We start from the raw sequence: 17006 nt of genomic DNA on the forward strand, positions 1-17006 counted from the left end.
ATAATAATTGCTTCAGAGAGTGATATTGTACCTTACAGCGTGGGGACGTACTTGTGATGCTGAAGCAGGCAGAAAATAATTACTTGGAATGCCAAAAGGGAGAAGATACTGGCAGAGTCCACCTGTCTCAGATGAAGATTATTACTCCACTTGAGGAACATCTTAGAAGCAGACCAAACGTAAGGAATTAATTATTGTACAGCCTTCATATCACATGTGGCAGCACATTTTATAGAACTATTAATTATATCTTATCCTCAGGTTTTTATTAGCACGTTTATTTCAACCATGGTAAAAATTACATTAGTATTTTATTCATTTTTAGAATAAATTACTTCTAAGAGACTTGCCACTGCCATACTAATCACTTTGATACCCAGAGTGATTACCATGTGTTTTGCCATCTTCATATTGTACTGACTGTCAAGCAGAGCACTCATTTATTTTCAACTGTGAGAACTATTTGTTTTTTAAATATATAAACATGTTTACCAAAGTGCCAGAGATTAGTTTCCTAGCAGAATTGAAGTCTGACATTAAAAAGCACCTCCCCTTTAAGATTTAAGCATAATATTAACTTTGTTTCTCTGATTATACCTCATAAAACAATGAAATGTAATCCAACAACCTCAAGTCACGATTTAGGCCTAACAAATTTATGGAACCTGGGAAAATACAATGATTATTAAAAGTTATTTAACAAGAAAAATGCTGTTGAGCTGACACCCGCTGGCTCACACCTATAATCCCAGCTACTTGTGAGGCTGAAGTAGGAGGGTTGCTTGAGGCCAGGAGTTTGAGACCAGCCTGGGTGATATGGCAAGATGCTGTCTTAAAAAAAGAGCAAGAGAGAGAAAGAAAAAAGAAAAATGCTATTGAACAATATATAGAGGTATATTTTTAAAAGTGCTTCTTAAATTATCCAGTTAAATTTTCACTATCTGTTTGTTATTGTGGTAAATATGAAAAATACCCACCAATCATTCAACGCACATAAACGTATTTGGTTTGCCATTCATCCTAGTTTTCATAATATAGTCCAATTTTTTTCTTCTTTGAAAGCAGTTATCTTTTGAGTTTGCTAAGAAACTAAAAATTTGTATTTTGGAAAGCAATGAAGATATGTGTTAAGCTAGTTGCAGCTGGCATATGAATATTCTAACTTTAGTTCACACAGGGAATGTTCTTCTATTACTCTATCTTCTATTTTCTCTGTGTTTTGATACAGCATTCTCTATCTGTCATAGCTGTCCTTCCTCTTTCAGAACACACTGATAGTAACAGTGGGAGTTATACTGCCAAAAAGCTTTCTTTTGTGAAAAATAGAAGCTAAAAAAATTAGAAGTTATTCTTTTATAATAGTCCAAAGTTTTTTTTCACTTTAAACATCACCTTCTCATCTTGTACTATAGATGTGCAGAAAGTTGGCCTCTGATGGCCAACTATTGGTGGTAATGAAATGAATCCTCCTTTATGCTTCTGGGTTCATGGTTATCATTATATTTTTTAGAAAAATAAACCTTATCCATTGATAGCCTAGTTTTACATTAAATATCTCTAAGAATGTGTTATATTATACTTTCCCCTAACTTGGCATACAGAAAACTAAACTAAACATTACCAGTTGTAGTTGAATCCAACAGATTGTGGGACAAGTGGGAGGTTGTTGCCTGGTGCATAGTTGAGAGGCCAGACCTGGGTTTCAGTTCCCCTTGCACCACCTTAGGTGGTTATTTAACCTCTCTTAACTTCATTATTTTGGAGACAGAGTCTCTCTTTGTTGCCCGGGCTAGGGTGCAGTGGCATCATCATGGCAGACTGCAACCTCAAATTCCTTGGCTCAAGGGATTTTCCTGCCTCAGCCTTCCAAGTAGCTGGGATATAGGTGCATGTCACCATATCCTGCTGATTTTTCTATTTTTTGTAGAGATAGGGTCTTGCTCTTGTTCAGGCTGGTCTCAAACTCCTGGCCTCAGCGATCCTCCCTCCTCATCCTCCCAGAGTGCTAGGGTACAGGCATATGAGCCACTGTGCCTGATCTAAACTTCTTTTTATTTATGTGTGAAATAAGTCTAACTCCTCACAGAGTTGTCTTTAGAGTTGACATACTGTATGATTCTATTTGCATAAATGTCCAGAATAGGTAAATCCATAGAGATAGAAGGTAGATTAGTGGTTGCCTAGGACTGAGAGGAAGGTGAGTGGGGAGTGAGTGACTCCAAAAGGGTAGGAAATTTCTTTTCAGGGTGTTAAAAATGTTAAACTCAGATTGTGGTGATTGCATGATATTGTGAATATACTAAAATTATGTACACTTTAAACAAGAATTATATCTCAATGGTGTTTAACAAATTAAATGAGCTAGCCAGTGCATATAAGGTATTTAACACAGTGAGTAGCACGTAGTGAATGAACAATAAATATTAGCTATTCTTATTATTATAAAACCATTTGTATTAGCAATTGTAGTCATATTAGAAAAGACTTTTGAACTGTATTAGATTCACCTACCATGTTTCCCCCAAAATAAGACCTACCCATAAAATAAGCCCTAGCAGGATTTCTAAGCAATTGTGCAATATAAGCCCTACCCCAAAAATAAGACCTAGTGATGGGCATGGCTATACAGCATATCTTCACAACATTGCGGAGTAAAGAAGACAAGCAGCCCTTCTTATCTGTCCCATCGTGACAGCTACTATCCCAAAGGTGACCAGAAAGGTGCGGGCAGCCCCACCAACAAGGTCGGCTCCCCCTGTCAGGTCCCGGCCATCCTGTGTGTGCTGCAAGCTGAGGCTTTGAGGGGAAAATAACATATGCCCTGAAAATAAGCCCTAGGGTGTCTTCTTGAGGAAAAATAAATATAAAACCCTGTCTTATTTTTGGGGAAACACGGTAATAGATATGCACCCCAATGGTGTGGTCTGAATTGTACTGACCCCTTGTGGGCAACTCTGGCCAGCCTGTTCCTCTTTTTTTATTTCAGGATATTATGGGGTACAAACATTTTGGTTACATATTATGACTTTGCCACACCCAAACCATAGTTTGGGCGTGCCGTTCCCCCCCTACCACGCTCACCGCGTCCATTAGTTGTGAGTTTACCCACCTCCAAGCCCCAAGTCCCTGAAGAATATTACAATGGTGCTACAATGGTGCTACAATGTGAGCACCATAGCGTTAATCAGGCCTGTTCCTCTTGCTCTTCACCTGCCGGGCCAGATTCATGAGCAGCATTGCCAAGAACTTCCACACACTGAAGGCAGAGAAGGGAAACTATAATTTGGAAACATAAATTATTGTCCCCTTCCTCCCAGGCTTGGTTATGTTTAGATCTCCAGTCCATTTAGAAATTCATGTTTGTGTTTGGTGTGAGTTAGGTCTCTGACTTCATTTTTTCCAAATGGATAGCCATCTAGCCTAACACCATTTATTGAATAGTCATTCCTTTTTCTCCACAGATACAAATTGGAATAAAATAAAAATCATGCATACACATGTATACTAGACTATATAAATGATAATTTTTAAAAGCCACTCCAAACCTAAAATATCTCACAGTTCCTTTCCACAATTTCTGAAATTTTCATGTTGCTCATTTATTTAGAGAAAAATGTCTACAAGAAAATGTTAGTCACCTTGGTAAGCTAATATAGTAAATTACATTAGCCATTACTATCTTTTTTTTCATTTTTTATTTTTTTTAAATTTTATTTTTATTTTATGGTAGAGACAGGGTCTCACTCTTGCTCAGGCTGGTCTTGAACTCCTGAGCTCAAACGATCTGCCCGCCTCGGCCTCCCAGAGTGCTAGGATTACTGGCATGAGCCACTGTGCGTGGCCACCATTACTATCTTGACTTAAGTTATATTTCAGTTCACCTAACTTAAGAATACTCTTTGTTTTTGTGGGTGCCTTTTGGTTGAAAGAGCTGGTGAGATTCAGAAAAGATCTGAACAAAAGCACTACAGGGTAGAAATGGAGAGAAAGTGTAGTTTCATCAACCAGTGCATCATGACCAGAGGAAGGGCAGAGTAGTGTCAGGGTGTCCCTAAGGAGACAAGAGTTATTAGAGGAGGAGAAGAGACAAAAAAGAGCACAAAAATCTACCTTCATTTATTTCATAGCTTTGTCAGTGTTAAAGAGTTTTGTTATGACTCCAAATAATATCCTTTAGTTGGATTCGATGATAATGATGATGTAGATAAGCTTGTGTCTTCATATAAAGAGTTATTCATAAGAAGAAACTAAGAATAACAACCGGTTGTCAGTAAGAAAAGGTCACTCTTCAACTTTAGAAAAGGTCTCTCTTCTAGCCAATCTAGGCAATTGGCTGGATAGATAGAGAATATTAGATGCTTTTTGCTAATTTACTTAGAATTACTGTTGAAGAAACCATTCAAATTAAATACAAAATGCAGGCCAGGCATGGGAGGTAGCATTGCTTTCAAATGAGAGAAAGCATTCAGTTAAGTGGTAATGAATGAAATGGATTTTACTTTTTGTGAATTATACTTTTGTGGAAAGTCATTAGCTCTTTTCATTACAAAAGGCAAGAGCATAAGTGGCAGGACTTTCTTCTTTACCTATCCTGATGAAGACACAATTTTTAAAGCTCTGTTCTTTTTTTTTTTTTTCCTTTGTAAGACAGAGTCTCACTCTATCACCTGGGCTAGAGTGCTATGGCATCAGCCTCGCTCACACAACCTCAAACTCCTAGTGTCAAGGGATCCTCCTGCCTCAGCCTCCCAAAGTACTAGGACTACAGGCATGTAACACCACACCTGGCTGATTTTTTTTTTCTGTTTTTTATAGATACAGGGTTTTACTTTTTCTTGGGCTGGTCTTGAACTCCGGACTTAAAGTGATCCTCCCAGCTAAGCCTCCCAGAGTGCTAGGATTACAGGTGTGAGCCACCATGCCTGGCCAGCTCTGTTCTTAAAGTTTAGTCCTGACAAAAAGTTTAAGGGAAAAAACTACCTTTGAAAGGGAAAGAGGTCAAAAACCACTACTTTAGGGTAGAATAGGTTCTGTTTAAAAAAAAAAAAAAAAGGTAAGCAGTTCCCTTTTGCTTTACTCTCTCACTTTAAAAAAAAATAAAAATAGAACATGCTAGGGAATATTATAATTAAGAGTTATTTTCGTCCTCCCTTGGCAAGGACACATTCTTTTTCAACTTGATAATGATTCCCTTGTTTGGCTCAACTGTGTGGTTTGCATCTTGAACTTATAATGTAATTGTGTCAAGAGGACTCTAATGAGGGAAAAAAATTGGTCTCAGAGTGAGTTATAAATCCACCATATATCCTGCACACTTCATTCACAGCCCTGTTTTCCCCATAAGGATCCAAGCCACGCTCAGAAGCCTGTTGACAGTAGCGTTCCTCATGCTGTTGTTCTTCATGATTTTCCAGCAGGTAAGGACATAAATAATAAAATGGTAGAGCCACAGATCCAGGAGCAAGGCATCCTCCCTGGGACCTCCTTGTTCATTTTCTTTGCCTATAGAGTCCTAGACCAGAGGAGTCATCTTACCCAGCCCTCTACCTTCAGGAGGGATTGATTGCACCCAGTCATTCCAGAAAGCGTGGTTGCATACCTTTGCCTTTGAAACTCCCTAAGAACAAGAGAGGGTGTTCCCCTTATAAATGAACAATAGCAAATTGCCTACCAGTTGCAAACTTTTTAACTCTTTCGAAATAGAAAGTACTAATTTACATTTGTAATAAAATTCTAACTTAAGTGAAGTTCTTCTGTCATAAGAGTTGTCTCAGCTGCTACGTACCTAGGAGATCAAAATATAAATCCAAGCCTACAAATAAACTCCAGATTTATTTACAATTCCTTTTTATTCACTTGATAAACTGATTTTTATTTTATTGTGGAAAGTAAATTTACTTGCTAAAGAGCCGACTATAATATTCCCTTAGTTAGTATTTGAAGCTGAAATGATTTTTAAGCATGATTTAAAATAACGATAATATTATACTCAGTCTATAAAACCCTTTCATTGTTCAATGTGTATTCAGCAAGGGAGGAATCATTGGCCGCACAATGTTGTTTTAAACCCTTTCCCATCAATCAATGCATGGTAAATATATCAAATTTTGTGTTTAAAAAGGGAGCTCATAACAGCAATATCCAAAAAAAAGAGAATAGTATGTTTTAAAAAGTCCATTTGATTAGTATAATCTGCTCTCACAATCAGTAGAAAATACTGCCTCAGTGGACAGAACTAACTGCTATTTTGTGATCTAATCAAATCTGCAACCAACGTAATTCATCATACATAACTAATTTTATATTACAGAGCAATTTGATGATTTGAACCTCACTTCTGGAGAAATTGTTTATCTTTTGGAAAAGATAGATACAGATTGGTACAGGGGGAGCTGTAGAAACCGGACTGGCATATTTCCTGCCAACTACGTCAAAGTAATTGTAAGTGGATCGTGCTTGTTTTAATTGGTCATATACTCAGTGGGTTCTGTGTGACTTGTAGGTTGGAAAAAAATAACCAGAAACTTAGATTCTTTGCTTCTAGTTCTCTTTCTTCCATTGATTCATTTGGCATTTGAAAAATTCAAAAATAAAGATTTGTTCAACTAGGTAATGGTTAATTATTATTATAATATTATGGGGTTTTGGAACTTAATGCATAAATACTATCTGAAATCCTCAAGTGAAAGACCACCATTACAGGTAAATCAACTGTTCTTGGGGGGTTGTTAAGCACTTAAAAGATATATGTTAATTCTTTGAGACATTTAGTAAACATGAATTGAATGGTACTAGATTGTCCTGCATAGATGTTCTTTGAGGTTATGGTACCACTTCTTTTCTTAGGAGTGCAAAATTGCACTCCTAAATTGCACTTAGGAGTGCAATTTTTGGTTTCTTTCATCTTTTCCATTGCCATTTATCTCCATGTTTTAAAAAAAAAATCAACTTGGGAATACTAAAGTACTTTATTAGAAATAGTGGTTCATTAATGGTTTCTCACATAATTTCTAATCTGATTGGGAAAATTATATTAAAGCATCAGACTTTTATACACCTTCATGACCTAACTTGTGAAAGCATACATGTATATTGGAGCTTTCTTTACATGCTAAGCCCAGGAGGCCATGAAACATGGGGGTAAAATCAGACTGTCCCTCGAACAGACTGCCCCTGTAGTCATATATAGGAGAAGTATGACTCATTTCCTGGTATAATTTATTGATACCCTGCAATACCAATAAAGCTAGCCTGAGTAGTTCAGCATTAACAGCTTATTTGGAGGGAAAAAAGCAAATAATTTTCCATTACATCAGAAATTTAGAAAACAAGTCCAAGAGAAAATCTATATTTCTCAAATAGAAAATGAGTTTGAGTCTCTTGGATTATGAAATGTAGGTCTTAAAAATTGTCCAGTATATATATGCCCTGATTCTTTGGAGAAATTCAACCACATTCTCTAAATTAATATTAAGAATAATGTTAGTTTTAGCACTCTTCCTCATTTTTCTTCTGCCCAATGAAGCAGTACTTTAGAAAGCACAATTACCACACTGAAATCAATCACTGAATTTGCCACATTATTGGTATGAGTGTTATTTCTAAGCCCACAAGTTTAAAAAATTGTTTTAAAACTTCAAACCTTTGGAATTCATCAAGAAGGGCCCTGCTTTATTTAATATAAATCTCAGAGCCTTAAGTAGTTTCAGACTGCATGCATTATGGCCAAATATTTTATTACAACCCAGCTCTACTGAGCCTTATAAATGAGGTATTATGTAAAGTGCTTGCCACTTAGTAGATGCTCACTAAGTACGAATTCCTTTCTTCCTTCCCTATTCACATTGAAGGGGAAGAAATATTACAGAGTGATGAATATGGAAAGAATCTACAAGTTTTACTGAAATATTTTATTTTGGGTTCAGGGAAATGTTGACGAATCCTGGCAACACTTGGAATAGATGGAATAGGGCTGTTGTATGACAGCATGAACACCTGATGCCTGGTTTCTATCTTAAGTCCTTCTTAGCTGCAATTTTCAACGTGGAGAACATGAGATAGAGAAAACTAAGTCAGAAGTAGAATGATATTAATGTGTTTATTCCAGCAAATAAGAGAAGGAATGAATGTTTACTCAAGAAAAGCTACATCACAAGTTATACATTTTTTCAAAACTCAAATTCAGGATTTCTTTCCATTTAGCAGCTATGGTGCCATTTACTCCATTTAAGACTTAGCTAACTAAACTGGCTGGTTGATTTCAATCATGCATTTCCTAATTACTTAACATGAAATTTGTCTTACTAAAATCTGAAAAAATACAATTGTCACCTTGATTTTGTCTTTACCAGGTTGATATTCCGGAAGGAGGAAATGGGAAAAGAGAATCCGTTCCATCTCATTGTGTTAGGTAAGTTTGTGTTCTTCTGCACAAAAATTGAAGGAGGCAACCATTTATCTCATGAAGAATTACCAAGCTTAAAACACTTATAATGTGTGATTATTCAAATTCTAAGTGTGTGTTTTTAATTATGAAGAAAACTTTGCTTGTTTAAAAAGCAACGGTGAATGAAAATCCTGATGAAATGGGTAGAAGCCGACCTAAGCAACTCTGCATCTCAGCACAGGACATACCGGCAGCGACAAAGCAAGGTCTGTCTTGATGCTTCCCGCAGCCTGGCCTCGGCACCAGCACAGATGATGTCATCACCCAGTGCATTTTATTTTGACCTTCTGGTGTTTATCTATCAACAGATTTTTAAAAGGTTCAAATATTTTGGTCATGGGAAATATTTTACTGAAATATGAATCCTGCAAAAACTGATAGACATTTGTATTGTTCTGTTTTTTTAAGTGGAACTAGAAGAAAATGAAGAAAGAGTTAAGTTGAAGGCATTTTCCTTTATTTCTGATGACCTTTCCAGGAATTTATATACCCTTTTATGTGTCATTGTAACTCCTTTGTGATTTAAAACATTGCCACAATGCAATTTTATATTCTAGTTAAATGAGTGAATTAATAGAATTCACTACCTGCTGAAGACTGTAATAAGGAGATGCTTCCAGAGGACTTTAGAAAATAAATGCAAAGGTTATCACAAATAAGAAAACTTCTGATGCTACAGTAGTTGAGTTCTATTTCAGGTTCAGTTTTTCTCCTTTTTTTTTTTTTTTTTTTTTTGGTGGGGGGACAGAGTCTCACTGTGTCGCCTGGGCTAGAGTGCGGTGGCGTCAGCCTAGCTCACAGCAACCTCAAACTCCTGGGCTTAAGCGATACTCCTGTCTCAGCCTCCTGAGTAGCTGAGACTACAGGCCTGTGCTACCATGCCCGGCTAATTTTTTCTATATATTTTTAGTTGTCCAGCTAATTTCTTTTTTTTTTTTTTAATGTTTAAAAATATATTTGCTATACACGTGGAAGAAAAGTTCTTTCAAGTCAAATTTTTTTTTTTTCGGCATATTATGGGGGTACAGATTTTAAGGTTTCAATAAATGCCCATTTCCCCCCCCTCCCCATGTCCAGCTAATTTCTTTCTATTTTTTTAGTAGAGAGGGGGTCTCACTCTTGCTCAGGCTGGTTTCAAACTCCTGACCTTGAGTGATCTTCCCGCATTGGCCTCCCAGAGTGCTAGGATTACAGGTGTGAGCCACTACAACCAGCAAGTTTTTCTCCTATTTTTAAGCAGTGTACTGTGTCAGCCAGCTGAATTTAAAGTGGGCTTTTATAGCCATTGGAGCTACAATCAACCTTTTCTCTTTAGGCAATTGCTTCTCTTTAGCCTGTTGCTATTGAAACTTCCTTTCTAAAGCCTCAAATCGAAGGTTTGCTATTAAATTATACCTTCCAGAGATACAGTTTTATCTCTGCTTTTATCTTATTTTCAGTCAAAATTGCAGATCATATAAGGATTGTTCCAAGTCTCAGAAATGAAGCCTTTTTAAAAGAGATACAAAAATCATTTGATTTAATTTAGTTATTTATCTATTTATTTTTGAGACAGAATCTTCCTCTGTCACCTGGCTAGAGTACAGTGGCAACATCATAGCTCACTGCAACCTCAACTCCTGGGCTCAAGTGATCCTCTTGCCTCAGCCTCCCAAGTAGCTGGGACTATGGGTGCATGCCATCACATCCAGCTAATTTTTTCTATTTTTATGGAGATGGTATCTCTTGCTCAGGCTAGTCTCGACCTCCTAACCTCAAGGGAGCCTCCTGCCTTGGCCTCCCAGAGTGCTAGGATGCCAGGCATAAGCCATGACACCCAGCCCCCCAAAAATCATTTTTAAAAGCAACAGAGTTAGGTATAAGATTATGTATTATGATATATACCAAGTTTCTGTTTCTTTATACCTCCTGGGTTTTCAGGCCAACTCACTGATTGATTCAGCACGTATTGAGCATTTACTCTGCCTAGCTGATGCCCATTGCATTCTGCCCTGATTCTTGATCAGGAAGTTTACTATCTCACCCCAAGATTCTCAAGGTTAGCACTCCTAAACTCAATGTATTTATGATTGAAAGGTACAGACTGGGCCATGAATTGCTATGGCCCATGGATATAACACATGGAGACTGGGGAGATTGTGTAATGAATTAAGATATCAAAACATGACAGTATAAACTAACCACCTAGCTGCTTATCTGGAATTCTTCGTGTAGTCTGTGACCTTGAGCTTTAGCTTTTCTGAGTCAATAGGTTCATATCTAAAAAGTAAGTACTATCGTTTAAAAGGGTAACTTGTGGCTGGGCTCGATGGCTCACGCCTATAATCCTAGCACTTTGGGAGTCTGAGACGGGAGGATTGCTCAAGGTCAGGAGTTCAAAACCAGCCTGAGCAAGAGCGAGACACCATCTCTACTAAAAACAGAAGAAATTAATTGGCCAACTAAAAAAATATATAGAAAAAATTAGCTGGGCATGGTGGCACATGCCTGTAGTCCCAGCTACTTGGGAGGCTGAGGCAGGAGGATCCCTTGAGCCCAGGAGCTTGAGGTTGCTGTGAGCTAGGCTGATGCCACGGCACTCTAGCCTGGGCAACACAGTGAGACTCTTGTCTCAAAAAAAAAGGAAAAAGATAAAAGAGTAACTTGTTCATTTTCATGGAAAATTTTTAAATTAGCCTAGTATACCTTGTTCCATAGTAAACACAGAGTTAATATTTGTTGAAAGACTGAATGAAGGGTTTAAATTTTCTAAAAGTACTCTCTACTTTAACCCACAAAATGTGTTTTGTTCAGAGGCCCAAGATGTGTTGCTCGGTTTGAATATGTTGGCGACCAGATGGATGAGTTAAGTTTCTCAGAGGGAGAAATTATTATTCTTAAAGAGTATGTGAATGAGGAATGGGCCAGAGGAGAACTTCGAGACAGAACTGGGATTTTCCCCCTTAACTTTGTGGAACTTGTTGAGGATTATCCCACCTCTGCTGCAACTGTTTCAAGTGAGTATGTCTAATAGGTGTTTTCATTGTGTCATGTCCTGATTCAAATGAACCAAATAATGGGATTATGCTTTAACTGAAAAATAATCCATACTGCCCTACTTTTTAAGGTTGAAGTAAAAATGATTTTAAAGGTAATTCGTGTGGGATAGTCATTATGGTGGTCCTCTCTCAAAGAGTTGGATTTGCTGTTTTAAGTAATTAGTAATATTTTTATATAAGAAATATAAATACTTTTAAACAGAAATGGACTATAGGGTATAACCAAAGTGTATCCTTCTTCACTTTACAATTACATGAACAAGCCCAGAGAGAGGATAGGATCGGTCTAGGTAACATCACCAGCACATGGAGAGACTGGTCTAGAATCCCAGGCTTTTCACTCCCACCCCTGACCCAACAATTTATTTCTAATACTGTATGGTCTTTACAGCTGATGTTTTGACTTTTTTCTTTCTTTTTTTTTTTAATGTAGGCACAAAGGTACCACTAAAAACCAAAAAAGAAGATTCTGGCTCAAATTCTCAGGTAGGCTATCTGAACAGATAACTGTAGTGACAGCCAGGTCTAAACTCTGGGAGGAATATTAAAATCGTAAATATCAAGAAAAATGGTATTAAATCATGTTTCAATTCATATAGCAGATGTTTATAATAAATTAAATTGTTACGTTGTTAGTACATTTTTATAGAGAGCTTATGCAAAGACATGCAGACCCTGATAGAAAATGAGGAAAGAGACATGACTGGAGAATTCTTAAAAGATATACGATAAGTGGCTAATACTGAAAAAATATTTAACCTTACTGGTAATCAAGGAAATGTATAATAAAGCAGCAGTAAAATAACATTTAACCTATCTAGTTAGCAAAGACTCAGTGTAACTCAACACTCAACAAATAATTATAAGCATATGAGTGTTTAAAAAGGAGAAAGTACACATCATTATCATTATTATTATTTATCACCCTAAGAAAAGGATTAAAAATGAGACAAAATTTTAGTCACAAAGGTGGTCATAGTGGTGTTGGTATAAGTAAAAATTAAAAACAACCTAAATATGACCATAATTGGGAGAATATTCTGAAGCCATGAAAAACCAGATTTATAAGAGAAATGTCATAAAAGGAAAGCATACATTATGTAATAGGGAAAGGGATATAAAATTGAATATATAGCATAAAAAGACTAGAAGGAAATATATTTCAATTGATAATAGTTGCTTCTCAGTGGTAAGATTATTATATACCTGGGTTATATACATCCTCTGATGTGTTTGGGGTAAAAGCATTCTTACTGGAGGATTCCATCATACTAGCCCACCATATTTGGGTGGTTATCCTGCCAACCTTGGAGTTAACTATGCCTCATTAAATTAAAAGTATGAATTAATGAAGTCCTATGCCATAGAATCTGATGGACTGAATCAAGGAAAGACCTGGGAATTAACAAACTGCCCATTCTGATTCTTCCTAATTTAGATAAAGAAGAGCTTTACTGAAAATTATATACTTTATCAGAATTTCTCATGGTGTCACAAATACTATGTGTAACTATTTTATGCTTTTACCTAATTTTTTAGGGTAACTAGTGTCATAGATCATCATAAGAAAAAAGTTTTTGCTTAAGCATGGGATAGCCCTTAAAAGCAGAAAAGCCACACATTCTATCATACTTGTCATTTAGAATTATATTTTTAAAAAAAATTGGAAACTTTTACTTCTGAAACTTGGAAACAACATAAAGTATTGGGTAATTTAAAGAAGTCTTTTAGCTTTGACATCTTATGACCCCTTAGCTTCCCCCCACACACACACTACTTTTTAAGCTTTGTAGAATTCAATTTCAAATAAAATCTCATATCTTTTACCAAACTTCTGATTTGTAACAGGTTAACAGTCTTTCTGGAGAGTGGTGTGAAGCTATTCACAGTTTTATAGCAGAGACCAGTGATGACTTATCCTTTAAAAGGGGAGACCGGATCCTGATCCTGGAGCGTCTGGACGCTGACTGGTGCAGGGGCAGACTGCAGGACAGAGAGGGGATCTTCCCAGCAGTTTTCGTGCATCCCTGCCCAGGTAAGACAACCAGAAGACTTTACTCTCATTGGTGGAGGGAAGCCCGTAGAAACTTCCTTTTCCGTCTGGCTGTGCTCAGATTGAGTTTTTTGTCTACATTTGAAAGAGATGATTCATAAAAGTCATGTAAATTTCATTCACATTCTTTGTTAGAGTTATGAAAAAAAAAAAGATAAAAATGCCCTCACTAAATAATGGTTAATTTTGTCTAATAAACATATTCTGTATAATTTTTCCCTGCTAAGCAAACATTTCTTCATCTTTCTGCAAGTTAAAATAAGTTCAAAATTAATTGAAAATATTATGTTCTGAGAGTGACAAGGGAATCTCTTAAAATGTTTGATTTGTGTTTTAGTCCATTGTCTTTCTATACATTGAATTTTCTATGTCTTCACAGCTGAGGCAAAAAGTGTGCCTGCTATAGCACCGACGGGGAGGAAGGCCAAAGCCATATATGATTTCCATGGGGAGAATGAAGATGAGCTTTCCTTCAAGGTCAGAATGTGTATCTTTTCAAAACTGCATTGAGTACTATAAATTTTGAAATGTCTTCCATCAAAAGGTAGAACATTTAGATAGAATATTGATCATACCTAGGAATGAACAAGTATGGTAGCACATATGGTATGGTAGTCCCAGCTACTTGGGTGGCTGAGGCAGGAGGATCACTTGAGTCTAAGAGTTCTGGGCTGCAGTGCACTGTGCCAGTCGGGGGTCTGCACTAATCTGGCATCTATTGATATATAGTAACCCCGCCCTCCTCTGGGAGCAAGGGACCACTGGGTTGCCTAAGGAGGGGTGAACCAGCCTAAGTCAGAAACAGAGTAGGTCAAAACTCCTGTGCTGATCAGTAGTGGGATCGTGCATCTGAATAGCCACTCTACTCTAGCCTGGGCAACATAGTGAGAACCCATCTCTTAAAATAATAATAATAATAATGTTTTTAAATGAAGAGATCTTACACAATCTTGGATACTAATTCTAAAGGAAGAGATTAGAGAAAGTGAATATGGCAAATAGGGCTGATAATTAATATTTTCAACCAGGTATTTAGTTATTTAGAAAAAGCTTAGCTTAATAACCCCATAATCCCCAAAGTAATTCCTTGTTCCTTGGCCTTACAACATCAGATCTCAGTAATACTGAAGTTTTCATCTGCAGCTCTAGTAAAGGATGATCCTCTATGTGGCCCTCACAGCCAGCTACTGACATGTCTTTGAAATCAATGGAGAAATCAGATGGCACCTGCTACAATTTGCCATTGTAGCATTATAGCCTCATAAGGCACTGAATTCTTATCCACAATAGCATTGAGCAGAGCTTTGCAGATATAGTCCCCAAAGGTTGAGCTACTTTGCAAAGGGTTTTTTTTTGTTTGTCTGTTTGTTTTCCGGAAGCCTAAAATTTAATCTTAATCTTACTTCATCAAAGAAGTACCTTTTATTTTTCTTAAAGTAAAAACAACATTTTCATAATTCTGTTTCCCCAGTCCACAATTGGACCATGGTCAGAGGAAAGCACCCATGGTAGTGTTTTGGGACTGTGCTAGAGGAAGGAGGGTGGTTTTAGTAGTCACTGCTATCAAAATAGCCTATGTCAGACAGTGGTAAATTCCCTATCAATGACGATATTCAGTGTTAGACAAGGATGCTATGGAAAGAATTAAAGCATCAAGGAGTGCTTGGACAAGATGCTGCTTAAAACAGTGAGCACCCAAATAAGGTTTTCATTCGTCTAAAACAAAATGAGGAAAACAAGGCAATACCTGCATTAGGTATGTGCAGGCTCTGGGGGATTGAAGGGGACATGCTGAAATATGTCATTATAAGGTTATTAACTTTCCATTTTGTGATAGAGTTTTCCTTTATTCTGAATGATAGAATATTCTTTTGTCCTTTTTATATTAAAATGTCATTTCTATTATTAAATATTGTTAGTAAATAAGATATTTCTTAGGCCTTAACTATCTAAAATTAAAAATTGATAACACTATATCAGTTCCTTTTTTTAAATGTCTTAATGTTTAAAATCCAAAAGTTTGGAAACCGTTGCCTTATCTTTTTCAGTCTTGAGAATCAGTAACTCAAAATGTATTCCTTTTATTTTTAAATAAAATGTTACTACAAGTGAAGAATCTGAATTCAAACTTTTTAGATATTTATTTTTGCCTTCATTTAAGTTATGTCAATATAAACAACAAAATTCACAGTATCCTCCAGAAAAATAGGTTGTCTTCATTTTACAAATGACCAACTGTAAGATAGTTCTGTTGTTTTTTTGTTAAGGGATTCTGCACTGCTTTCAGTATTATTGGTTATTAATATATTATTAAATATCCACAGAGTTTTAGTCAATAGAACTTATTTTAAAAATAGTCCTAGCCCTCTGGAAACTGACATAGTGGTATATAGGTATGGACCAGGCCTAAGAAAAATAGCTTCAGTCAACCATTATGTTATAATTTAGGAACCAAAAGGAAATTATTTATAACAGAAACTTTGAATTGCCAGGATTTTTACAGATTTTAACAAAGTAGACTAATTAATGACATCTGATAGTCAGCATGTTTCTTTTCAATGGAAAGAAAAGACTTCCATAAAGAAAAGACTTAAACCATTTTTTTTTCAGAGGGTAATGTGCTAGGGCTACAAATAAATCCATTTAGCCTGACAAAGATATTCTTAAAAGTAGCCAGGGTCATCTTGAATCATTGTAGAATCTTAAACACAGATTCTAAGAAATAGTTAGAAACTATAAGGAACAAAATAGTTATGTCTTCATCTGCTAGAGGAATTACAATTTGCAAATGAATAAGACACACAGCCCCTTTGACTGACCTGATGAGGATAAATCACTGTTCTGAGTAAAGGTGAAGCTCTCTAAGATGGGAAAAATGCAAATTTGATACTAGAGCCGTGGAGGAATGGAATAAACCAAATGGTAGAGGAGAAATACCATTATATGTGAAATGCTCAGGATGTTGATAAATAGCAATTATAGTGAAAGCCTTTCTAAATAAAAAGGTCCATTGTAAATTATGATAGCCACACAACCTAGTGGTTAGAAATACATGCCCTGGAATCACTAAATTTGAATCCTGCTTCTCTAACTAGACACGCAACGCTGGCAGGTTACATAATCTATCTGGGTTTCAGTTTCCTTTTCTTTAAAATAAGGAACTCTATAAAAATATATCTCTAAAATGAGGATAATAATAGTATCTATCTCTAGGACTGTGGTATTGTTTAAATGAGTTAGTTCCTGTAAAGTACATAGAATAGGACAAGGCATGCAGTAAGCATGTGGCTTACCCTCTCATCTCCAACTCTTTGCTTAAATGTCACCTTCAGGCCCTCCTTGATTGCCCTAATGAGTTGGCAACACCATGCTTTCTGTCCCCTTCTTCCAGCTTCTTTGTCTTCTCACTCTAGAATGAGGCCTTTATTCATTGCTGTATCCTTAGTGCCCAGAGCAGTGCCTGACACAT

At 36.5% G+C, this 17006-nt stretch overlaps 1 protein-coding gene across 4 annotated transcripts in view; it reads left to right on the forward strand.

The window, feature by feature from the left end:
• The window catches only part of SH3D19 (SH3 domain containing 19), a 151154-nt gene that overhangs the window by 131849 nt on the left and 2299 nt on the right, over positions 1-17006 (forward strand). For 2 of the 4 annotated variants that reach the window (XM_012783717.3, XM_076010585.1), the window contains exons 14-21: positions 39-179; positions 5345-5417; positions 6311-6441; positions 8352-8410; positions 11240-11442; positions 11918-11970; positions 13333-13519; positions 13917-14014. In XM_012783717.3, coding sequence (XP_012639171.2) covers positions 39-179; positions 5345-5417; positions 6311-6441; positions 8352-8410; positions 11240-11442; positions 11918-11970; positions 13333-13519; positions 13917-14014 — 945 coding nt within the window. Of the gene's footprint in view, positions 1-38; positions 180-5326; positions 5418-6310; positions 6442-8351; positions 8411-11239; positions 11443-11917; positions 11971-13332; positions 13520-13916; positions 14015-17006 lie in introns of all 4 variants that reach the window. The other 2 variants (XM_012783718.2, XM_020280160.2) reach the window with 1 other exon arrangement.

Source organism: Microcebus murinus, chromosome 15 (assembly GCF_040939455.1).
Source record: "Microcebus murinus isolate Inina chromosome 15, M.murinus_Inina_mat1.0, whole genome shotgun sequence".
NCBI lineage: Eukaryota > Metazoa > Chordata > Mammalia > Primates > Cheirogaleidae > Microcebus > Microcebus murinus.